The sequence below is a fragment of the Spermophilus citellus genome (genome assembly GCF_964194105.1).
Source record: "Spermophilus citellus genome assembly, chromosome: 9".
Taxonomy (NCBI): Eukaryota; Metazoa; Chordata; class Mammalia; order Rodentia; family Sciuridae; genus Spermophilus; species Spermophilus citellus.
Genome location: NC_138191.1, coordinates 66,163,611 through 66,176,017, shown reverse-complemented (window position 1 = coordinate 66,176,017; position 12,407 = coordinate 66,163,611). Strand labels below are relative to the sequence as shown.

The following is a 12,407-nucleotide window of genomic DNA, read 5'->3' as shown; positions in this document are numbered from 1 at the left end:
TATGGAATGGCAGTAATTAATATATGGAATGAATGCTATTCATCTGACAAAGGATTAATACCCAGAATATATAAAGGACCCAAAAATACAACATAAAAATACATAATCTGACTTTAAGATGGGCAAATTATCTAAACACATATTTCTTTTAAAAAGATAGCCACTGGGGCTTGGTGGTGCACACTTGAAATCCCAGCAGTTTTGGAGACTGAGACAGGAGGATCATAAGTTCAAGTCCAGCCTCAGCAAATTAGTGAGACTCTGTGTCAAAATAAAAAAGGTGTGGAGATGAAGCTCAGTGGTAGAGCACCTCTAGGTTAAATCCCCAGTAACAAACAAAAAAAGATATACAAACATTGAACAAGTGTATAAAGAATGCTCAATATCAGTAATCATCAGGGAAATGGAAATCATAACTACAATGAGGTATAATCTCATCCTACCTAGTATCAAAAAAAAAAAAAAGCAAAAAATAACAAATGCTGGTGAGGATGTAGAAAAAAGGAAACTCATAAACTCCTGTTAGAATGTAAATTACTACAGCAATTATGGAGAACAGTATGGAGAGTCTTCACAAAACTAAAAATAGATCTATAATATGATCCAGTTATCATGCTACTACAATTACAAAGGTAATAAAATCAGTATACCAAAAAGACGCCTGCACTCTCATGCTTGTTGTAGCACTATTCACATTAGCCAAAATACGGAATCAACCAAGGTGGCCATTAGAAGATGAATGGATAAAGAATATATGGAAGATGTGTATCATGCAGCCATAAAAAGAATGAAAACCTGTCATTTTCAGTAACAAGGATGTAACTATAAGACATTATGTTAAATGAAATAAGCCAGACACAGTAAAATACCATATATTCTTAATCATATACAGAAGTCAAAAACATTGGTCTCAAAAAAGAGAATTAAAAGCTGGGTACAGTGGCTCATTCTTGTAATTCTAGCAACTTAAGAGGCTGAGACAGGAGGATTGTATGTGTGAGGCAATTCTCAGAAACTTAGTGAGACTATATCTCAAGTAATAAAAAAAAGACTGATGATATAGTTCAGTGGTAAAGCAACCCTGGGTTCAGTCCCCAGGACTAAAACAAAACAAATCAAAGAAGAGAGTAGAACAACGATTACTAGATGCTGAGAGGGATGGTGGGGAAGGTAGATGAAGGGAGAAGGAATAATGAGTAACAAAATACACTTAAAAATAATAAGTTCTTGTGTTCTACAGTACACAGTAGGGTGACTAGCTTACAACAACCTATTAAATATTTTATGAAGAACTAGAAAAGAGGAGCTCGAAGACTCTAAACACAAAGAAATGATAAGGATAGTATATATGTGCTGAAGTACCCCATAAATATATATAATTAGTATGTTTGAACTAAAAAGAAAGATTAAAATTATAAAGAGATAATGAAAAAAAAAAACTGCATGGGAATATGGATAGAAAAAAATTGACACCTAGAAGTGAGAGAAATCAGCCTGGCCTCCAGCTTTTCAAGGTAAGATCCACTTCAAGAAATTGCAGGAAAACAAATTCATAATTTTATCACAATTCAATCTCTCATTAGTTCTCTAAAATTTATCTATTCCTTTATACTAGGCTGAATCTGGATTCTCAAAGTTCAGCATGAATCTTCCATCAGAAGAGCCAAGGGATTTCCTAATATTGTTTTTATTACAGAGAAGTCAATGTCCTGCCCTTTGACTTTTCTGTGGCTTTTGGCAACACTGATCAATTTCTTCTCAAAGCTCTTCTTTAGCTTCTGTGTTAAGTACACTACTCTTCTCTCCCATGTTTCTGACTATTCTGTCAAATTTATGCTCTTTTCTTCTATAACCAAAAAGAAATCTTTCCCCATAATTTGGTTCTTGACCCTGTGTCAAGCTCCTTTCTTTGAAAATATCCAACCTATAGTTTCAACTGTGATCTTATTGATGGGAATACTCCCAAATTTATATTCCCAGCTTTGACCTCTCTTCACTTCAACTCTTTGAACTTTTCCAACTGATGGCACTAGTAAGTTTCTTTTGTGTTTTCACTTATTCTGCTAAAATTGATTTTCTCTCTTAATTACTGTTTTTAGGAATGGCTTCATCATTCTCTCAATCGATAGCTTAAAATAAGATACTCATCTTTGATTCTTTTCAGTTTTACTTGCTCCCTTGTGCCAAGTAATCTCCTAGTTCTACCAAATTACCCTTCAAAATATCTCTTGAATCCCACCTTTCCCTTGCATTTTCACTTCTGCCAATCTAAATAATGTCCTAGTCATATGACACTAAGTAATAAAAATATCTTGTCTGCTCTGGGCACTGCTAACACACTGACTTAAAAAAGCAATACTCATGCTTACAAGCCTACAAAATGCCCTACTGAGGATAAAACGTAGAACAATCAGTTTGACAAGATTCTCTTCAATCTGACACTACATTGCTTAGGTCTTTGTCTAGCATTATTCAATCTAATATAAAAGAGTTTGGGTTATAAAGGTAGAAAATCTGGTTCAAATCCTACGTCTATCATTTACCAACAGTATTGTTGTGGGCAAGAAAATTAACTTCTCTGGACTTCACCTGATATATGAGGATAATAATAATAACCTTACAAAACTCTTGAAACAAGGTATATAAGTCGCATGGTAGAGCATTTTACACAAGAAAATCAACACATGATAGCTACTATGCTGTTTTTCGTATGTAAAAAACATGCCTAGTCCTATCATCTGTCAAAATCTTATTTGTTCTTTGAGCCTAGGTCATAATTATCTTTGTACATAAGAACCTATCCTGAACAGCTTAGCTTTGAGTGATTATTCATAGAAAGCCCTTCAAAAAATATTATTGTTCTTACCTTTGAACATCTCTACCTCATACACTTAGTTTATATCTATCATTAACATTTATCATACTTGAGGACACAAGACAGTTATAAATGCCCTTCCTTTATCCCCCTTATTGAAATATAATAGCTTCTAAGCAATGACTATTTTATATACTCTTTGTGTTCCTGTCTTGCAAAGAGCAGAAAGTAAGTAAACATCTGCAGAATATATTATTGCTACCAAAGCTGAATGCCTATTATGGAATTTACATAAGAGATTAATATCCATTTCATCATACTGACTTTTCTCAGGAAAGTAAATGGCTTCTGTAACTGTTTAATATGTCCTGCCCAATGATTTGATTTTATTGTTAATATGTTGAAAATTAACTATAATAGTTGAAAGAATTTATCATCAGGTTTTATTTTAACCTCTAACCATTCACTCAAAGAGTTGCTCAGTATCTATACAATTGCTTCAAGTAATAACCATAAAGGAAACACAAGCTAAAAAAGTCGTGTCTTGTTATCCCATTCTGTGGTTTCTGGAACTAATGACTCAATTCTATTTTTATTAAATAAAGAAATGCTTTAAGATATATTTTAGTATACTCACAATTTGAAAAAAAAGTAATTTCTAAAGATTATAGGTAAATTACTTAAGGTATACTAATACAAAACACAACAATAGTTTGCAATATTGATTTTAAATTGTTTCAGATGACTCTAGACATTTTCAAATGTTTATCTCTAATTATACCTGCACAATAAAAGGAATTCCTAGCTGAAAATTCAGTCTATTATCTCAAGTTTTGCATATAAATTATTATATAAGCAGCTTATCTGAATTTTTTCTTCATTTAATAGGCTGATTCTTTTTCTCAAAAGTAGGCTGCCTGTTTTTGTGTAAGGTTGTTGAAAGTTTTTAATCTCTTAATGTATATTGACTGTATCATTAAAGACAATGAAATATGTTACTGTTCATGGAAATGAAAATATTTGATTTAGAATGACAATGTCAGAATTTGTTTTCCCAAGGACTGACTATGAAATAATCTCTATCTACAATAATTTTTTATTGGTGCATTATAATTATACATAATAGTGGGGTTCATTGTGTCATATTGGTAAACGTGCAACACATAATTTCATCAATCTTGTTCCCTAGTACCTTCTCTTTCCTTTCATTCCTTGTTCCCACTGATCTGCTTAGTCTACTTTACTGATCTTCCATCTATTATTATTTCAATTAGTGCTTCCTAATTATAAATATGAACAGGATTCATGTGTTATGTTCTTTCATGGATGGGGAATGAAATGTACAAAATTAAAATAAATTTTATACTCTGTTAATCCATTTGATGATATTTTGCTTGAAAGAATATTTACTTTGTGTATTTAGTATATTTTTCTTTATCACAGCTTTTATATATATCCCTCTTTTAACATGACTGTGTGTTAAACCTATGCTTTATATATATATATAAAGAATACCAATCTATATTTAGCAGTTAAATTCCTGGTTGTATTTCAGCTGAACAAGAAAAACATAGGTTGCTCATCACTTTACCCAGAATGAGGTAACCTTTTCAATCTGCCAATTTTTTAAAAAAATGGTACAATATTTGAACCAGGGTTGTATTCGCATAAATGGTTATAACAACCATTATGCCAGGACACATTTCTGTGACAAATCTAATCTGTTCTGTATTGTACAGTCCAGAGAACTCTCTTGAAATGTATGATAAGTTAGTGCATTAAGACATATTAAAAAACAACAACTTACGGGAGGTCCAGTGTCCCCTTTTGGCCCTCTTAGATACTCCATTTCAAGCATTGTATTAAGATCCTCATAATAATAATAATCATAAAGCTCAGTTTCATAGCTATTTTCGATGGGATAAGTAGCATCAGGATAAAATTCACCTTCCTTCCTTAGATCAAGGTGATTATCCACAGATGGCTTTTCTGTCACTCTGTATAAAGTTGTGTTTAAAATCTGTTCCATTTCCATGAGTTCATTAGTGTGTAGATTTGCTGTGATCGCCTTCTTGAGATTAGCATTTATATCTTGTCTTTTATGTGGAAGAATAGATGACATCTTCTTAAACAGTGACATACCAGTTATGGTATCATCCTCATGTTGTGTTATATTTTCAGATACATTTGGCAGATAACTAAATTTCTCCTTGGTATTCATTCTTGTCTCACTGAGGCCATGATGGGTCATTGACAGGCTTAAATTTGTTTGAATATGTTCCTCCGTGATGGTTTCTTTGGCTTGAATCCTATAGTCTGTGAGATCCACAGCAGAGACATTTGCTGAATGAAGAGAAGTTAACTGAGCTTTTGATACCTGGTGTTCTGGTCTTTTATGCACTGTTGCAGAATCATTATTTATGGCATTTGTAATGCTTCTGCCTTCATAAAATGTATTCTCTAACAGCATTTTTTCATCAAATCCTTCGGGCAAGGGAGTGTGTTCCAGTCTCTTAGTAGGTGTGATAGTTGTATGAGGAAGGCTTGTTTTAGTTTGGTATTTGTCCGCGTGGCGACATTGCTGTTTCACGTATCTACAGTAGTCTGCAGATACTTCTGCAGAAGGAATAATATCCAACTGACATATTATTCCTTCAAAATGTACAGAGTTATTATTCATACTTCCTAAGGTAAACACACTATTAGAATCAAAAGTCTGAACTTCTGAAATAGTCTCTGTGCTAAAATATTTCTTTCCACACTCAACAAACATTGAGACAACTCGGTTTCTGATAGTAATGGCAAATGAGTGCCATAGCTCATCATGAACACTGTAGTTGAAAAATACAGACTGCTTTCCTCCAATATATACTATTAATTTTTTTGGTAGTAATTGTACTCCTAATTGCAGTCTATTTTTATTTCTAATGCTGAAGAGAAATGCATTATTCACTTTATGTGACTGTAACCCAATTAATATTGTAAATGGCTGTCCTAAGTTTTCTGGTAAAATTTTCATGAGAGGTGACTCAATATAAGCATCATTTTTAAAAATGACACCTGATTCTATTAAATGGACCCCCTGAGGTAATGGTGTAGATGATGATGGTACAGCAGTCACTGATGATGAGTGTCTTACATCTTTGCCTCCAAGGCCTAGTTGATGAAGAATATCTATGCCTGGAAATTAAAGAAAGAGAGAGAGAGAGAAAGAGAGAAAGAATCTTACTCTTATGCATTCATGTGTTCATATAAATATTTGAGTATAAGGAAATCTTTCTTGTATCAACAGTAATTTCTAAAATAAGCATGCTCTATCAATAACTAGTTTCTGGGTAATGAGACAGGGAGAGGGAGAATAAGGTGTTATATTCATTATTTTGAATAAAGTTTGTGTGTATGCGCACATACATCCACACATCAATATTTGTTTTTTCTTTTAGTTATAGATGGACACAATATCTTTATTTTGTTTATTTATTTTTATGTGGTACTGGGGATCAAACCCAGAGCCTCACAAGTGCTAGACAAACACTCTACTACTGAGCTACAACCCCATCCCCCACACATCAATATTTATTAACCCCAAATTTAAAAATTAGGTTAGTCTCTCATTTTTTCCATTTGACTAGTAATAGATAAGAATATCTATTACTCCAGTGGATACCCATGTTCAAAGATTCCCAGATGTTATTCACTTCAGTTCATAGCTTAAAATTTAATGACATCTATATTAAGGAGAAACTGGGATCACACTTAAAAAAAAGTTTGTGATTTGGAAGATATTTTCTAAATTAAGTTTACATAATCCCTTACACTCTATTTTCCCTAATAAACTTCTAGGAATTTACAAATCACATAGAAACTCTCTATGCTTAGGCTCTTAAGTGTGTACTGCATTTAAAGTACTTTGGTCACCACAATCCTTGGGTAATGCCTGTACAAGAAAATTTAAGAGTTTTTTATTGTTGGGAAACAACATACTTTTTCTGCAAAATTTAAATTTCTCTATTTCCCTTTTTTTCCAATCCTTTTCTGCATTTTTATACAATTGATAGACTCTTTTCAACATTTATTCTATAATATGCATTTATATAATATGTATCTGATATAATTATGATTATTTAAAATTTATTTTTCATTGTAGTATTACCAATAGTATACTACTTGTATCCCTTACTCATTATAAGCTTCTGGAAGATGGGTTCTAATTGGTTCATTATTGGATCTCTACAGTACCTACCTTGAAAATAGTTTTAAAATTTCTGAATGAATGAGTTTGCCCCACCACAACTTGAACAGATTTCATATTCACCTTCAGAGTCACAAAATTAAATGCTATTCACAAAGGATGATGAATCCTCTCTTAAAAATACAGAATAGCTTAGTCAATTGTATGATATTTATTATTATTTGGGTTACAAGTCTCCATCTGTATCTTTGTATGTGTGTGTGTGTGTGTGTGTGTGTGTGTGTGTGTGTGTGTGTTCTCCAATGAACATATATGTGCATGTACATATATGTGTGTATATATGTATATGTATATATGTGTGTATATGTATGTATATATGTGTGTGTGTGTATATATATAGTGTATATATATTACATAGTACATATGTAATATGTATATAAAATCTCTAGCCAGAAATGTTAAACAAGTGTGCTTAGTGAAAAAAAAGAAGTTTTTGAAGATTATCCAGGAATATCTGGTATCACCTTAATTTTCCTTTTGCAGGAAATTAGCAGATATCTGACAATTTATGTTCATTTATGTTCATTACAAAGAACAAACATAATGTAGAATCTCAGTCTCAAGTCTGATAATTGTGTACAATAATTAAGTAATTATTGGATATCATTTATGCATAATCTAGCAATAAAATTAAAATGTTTTCTCAGAGATATTCATAAAACTCAAATGTTCTGTTTTAGATTTAGAACAACCATCATTTTATTCATAAAATAGTTGTAATTTTACAACAATATTAAAGAATATTTGATCTAAAATATTGCATGATAATGTGTCTCAAACTTTTCATCAAAACATTCCCAATAGCAGTTTAGAACTATATGCACCTCCAGAGTTATGGTGGCATAAAGGGACTCCATTTAATCATGAAAATACCCCTTGATTTCTCATATCTTATAATTCACACAAAATTTTAATTGTTTTCCATTTTATGGTTACTTAATATAACATCTAAATTACTTACCAGCTAAATCAGTTAACCTAAAGATTTGTTCTTTATCTTTGAAAACCAGTGATTTTATTAGAATATGGCATCTTATTGGTCATTCTGGATAACTGTTTCTAGGTGCATAAAAATCCTATTCATTGTATAGCTTCAAGACATTTGTTTAACTTCAGCAAGTTTTTCGTGAATTTGAAAATTTCATAGTCTTGGTTATCTTCTTCAAAAATCCTATTATGAGTATGTTGAGTCATACTGTCTTCTATATGAATAATTTCTCTATAATTATTTTTAATATATTTTTATCTTCAGATCCATTTATTTTTCTTATTTCTATCTTTATTGCTTCTCCTGTAATGTCTAATTTCTCTTTGGGATCTTTCCAATTTTACCTCAATATATAAGACTCTTTTCCTGTGACTTCTGAATTCTCTAAGTTCACAGTTTATATCTTTGCAAATGTCTTGTCATCTCTTACTTTTCCCTGAGTTCTCATGTTTCTGCTTTATCGTCCTCTTTCATATAGGTGATCTGGAGTTTCTTTGTTTTAAAAGTATTTGTTCAGAATTTTTATCTAATAGCAATATATTTTGTGTATATTCTTGGTTTTGCTGCTTTTTCCTACATTTTTGCTTGTTATATCTTTCTATTTATGCTATGTCAGCTTCTTATTATTACCATTATTTCCAAGCCCAGCAATTTATAGAAGGATGCTGTGAGAAGTAGTCCAGGCCTTCCAAATCTCAACACTGCTACACTATTATCAGAGTTTCCTTTTAAAATTAAAATGAAAGCCCCACCTTTTCTCTGAACTCTAGGCAGTTCAGGAGGACTTTAATAGCCAGTTCTTCCTACAACTTCTCATTCTCTTTCCTCTGTATCCAGTCCCCTTGGGTGCATGCTTCAGAACAAATCCTTCACCTCTGAGGTTTGTTCCCACTTAGCCACTTAATTGTTATCTGTGCTTTCTTGTACTTTCCCTTGGGAAGCTTCTGTCCCCCTCAGATCCTATAGCACTTCTTGTTATTAAGGATTAGACATTAATAATGTTAAACTTTGCTTCTCATCCTCAAGAAGTTTGATTTTTTTCCTATTGATTGTATGTGGCATCTGGTTTTCTTGGCATAGTTTTGGGAGTTTTGGGGAGTTTGCAGTTTGGGAGTTACCACAGTTTTGCTCAATATAAAATTTTAAGTTTGTTTATTAGTTCATTTACCTTTGTTTCTATGTATAATATATGGGGAAGAAAGTGGGAAGATAAATTCTCATGGTTTATACTTAAATTCTATGCCTCTTTCATAGATGGAGAATCTGAATTACAGAAAATTTAAATAACTTGATCAACATCACACAGCTGATAAATTGTAGAGCTATATTTGTGCCCCATCATTCTTATTTCTAAGGTTGTACTCTGACTATTCTACCACCTGACAATCATTGTATTTCCCCATACAATTCCACATCTCCTTTGGACAAACCTCACTAATTAATCATGGTAGCATTACATTGTCCCCACAGAAATATCACATTGGAGATTACTCTCTATGTACTAGAGTTTGAATGCAGCTAGAGTTTGTACTTGAGATGAAAGTGAGTTGTCATCCTACTTTTACGTATTTACACCTGGGTGTGAATACACTTAGCAAATGTTTTGAACAGATGTTGAGAGAAAATATAGAACTCTTAGAAGGTATATATGAGGAGGGTTGAGGAGAAAAGGAAGATGAAGGAAAGAAGGAAGAAGAGGAAAGAAAAGGAAGGAGAAAAATAAAAGAAGGAAACATCTACCCAGAGGACAAACATTTTAACATTTAATTTAGTCCTGGCCTAGATTACAATTTGGAGTTAAATTTAGATATTGGGTATCAACATATACATTAGTAAATAAATAGTCTACAATAAATTATTTCTTTCATGTTGACCCTACCCAAAAATCAATCCAGTTCATGTCACTTAAGAAATCAGTAGCCATTTCAATATTAATTCTCAACCTGACGCTATATTATGTGCTTTACATTTTTTTAATAATAAGAATAATGGCAGTGTTTATTAGATTCTTTCATGTACCAACAACTATTTTAAGAACTTTACTGTAGAAAATCACATAATTCTTACAACAACCCTATGAGGCAGATGCCATTGTCTGACTGTTATGAAAAGTCAGAGAACTAAATTATTTGCCCAAAGTCACCCAAATAGGAAGCACTGAGACAGAATTTGAATGCAGGTAGTCTCTAAGAGTGAATCTCAACCTGGTGACTTTTAGCAGTGCATGTGTCACCCAACAGCAGAACTGACTGTATTTGTTTCTTAAATGTAGAATAAGTTCTGGTGTCACCAAGACAACGCCTTGCTCTTTTTACTGTAAACACAAGACCTTATGACTTCATCCAAACCATAGCTTCAACAACCACATATGCTGACTCACAAACCTCTCTCCTGGGGTTGCATATCCAATTACCTATTGAATTTACCCATAGGGATCAGATGTCTCCAAAGCACTTCTAACTCAATATATTTTCCCCAACCTCATTTTTCTTACTTCAGATTTCTGTCAGTGAAAAGCCTCACAACCACATAAGCATCCAGAATAATCTTTTTGTAATAAAAATTAGATATTGCCACTCCCTGATCAAAATCCTCCAGTGGCTTTACATGGTATATTAAACCTACATCATCTATCCCTTTCTTATCTCTCTGATTTGATCTACTATCATTTCATCTCACCTTACTTTACTCCAAACTAGTCTTTTCTTATTCTTTTTAAAACCAGCTAAACTCATTTTTAACTCATACTATGTGCACTTATTGTTTTCTATGTTTGGGATCCTCTAAACACTGAAGTTCATTTCCTGGACTAATTTTAATCCATACCCTTTTGTTACAATAACCCATAACTGTGAATATAATGGATTTAAGTGAGTTTTCTAAGTCTTAATAAAGTTTTTGAAACTGAGGGTTTTCCTAGAAACCCCAGAATTTGAAGTTGGTGTCAGAACTAAGGGTGGTTTTGGGAACTGCCTCTACCTTTACACTACCACTTACTTATTTTTTTCTTCAGAGATATGTCTATATACAACATTTTGAATTGTTTGTTTTTTATTCTTCCTGGAATTTTTTGCCATAGCAAAGTGAATCAAATTTTTTATCCCATTTCTTCAAGAGTACTGCTAAAAGTATCCCTCCATGCAAAGCATTACTTACCCTACAATACTGACCAAGTAGTGTTTCTTATTTTTTTTTTTTTATTTTTGTAGAGACAGGGTCTTGCTGTGTTGCTCATGCTGGCTTCTTAACTCCTAGGGTCTAGCAAACCTCTTGCCTCAGACTTCCAAGTTGCTGAGACAACAGGTGCATGCCACCACACCCTGCTAAATGTTACTTCTTTTTGAAGCCTTCAATATAATTTTTGTTTGTTGTTGTTTTGTTATACACTAATGAGAAATGGATCCTTTCTTGGTATGCTAATAAAATCAGTCTTCTAAAGCTGACAGATTTAGAAGAGTGACACAGACAACCAAACTTAGTTGTCGTTCATTCGAAACTTATATACTAAGCAGCACTGATATGCTTATCAAAAGTGAGAACCAAAGAAAAAGGAAGAAAGGGAAATGGGAGGGGGAGATGATAAAGAGGAGGAAGGGAACAAAGGATGAAACCATGAGACAAAAATCAATCTTTTCTCCTTTAAGTTGTTATTCTCAGGTATTTGTCACAGCAACAAAAAGCTAACATAGTACTTAATTTCAGTGAATTTTTACTCTTTTAAATTTTCATGTCTTCATTAGTCAAGGTCCCAAAGTTATATTCTTTCTAGTTTGTAGGGAACAAAATCACCAAAGTGTATAAAAAGAAATGTTAGATAGACCTCAACTTAGTTTCCTTTTCCTTGCTATTTTACCCAAACTGACCAGATTAACTAGATAATTTCCTCCTGTTCATTTTGTATAATCTCAGCCAAATGGTCTGTGTCAAAATCAAGACTCAAATGCAGGCTTTCTGGCTGCAGTTCACTGAGTTAAGGAACTAAAGGAAATTGTTGAAAATCAACTGTTTTGCTTTATTTTACTTTTGTCAACATTATGAGGATATGGAAAAAGAAAAGGCTCTGGAATATTCTCTTTTCTTTTACTAAAATGTATTATACTCTCTTTATGTAATAGGCACTGTGTTAAACACTTTACATGGTTATCTCATTTTGTCCACCCAACAGACATTTGTAGTAAGCATTGGTATTATCTTCACTTTCAAGTTGTTGAAAGTGAGGCTCAGGGTATCTCAGGAATTTGCTAAAAGTCACATAGGTATAAGTAGTGGAACCTGGACCTTAACCCAGGTTTCTGGCTCCTGAATACGCATGCTTAAGTGCAACTTGTACACTGGGTATGTTAAAAGTGACA

At 32.7% G+C, this 12,407-nt stretch overlaps 1 protein-coding gene across 1 annotated transcript in view; it reads right to left on the bottom strand.

Moving 5' to 3' along the window:
- COL24A1 (collagen type XXIV alpha 1 chain) overlaps positions 1-12,407 on the bottom strand; it is a 421,320-nt gene that overhangs the window by 395,731 nt on the left and 13,182 nt on the right. The window contains exon 5 of the mRNA XM_081305079.1: positions 4,623-5,995. Coding sequence (XP_081161205.1) covers positions 4,623-5,995 — 1,373 coding nt within the window. The remainder of the gene's footprint in view (positions 1-4,622; positions 5,996-12,407) is intronic.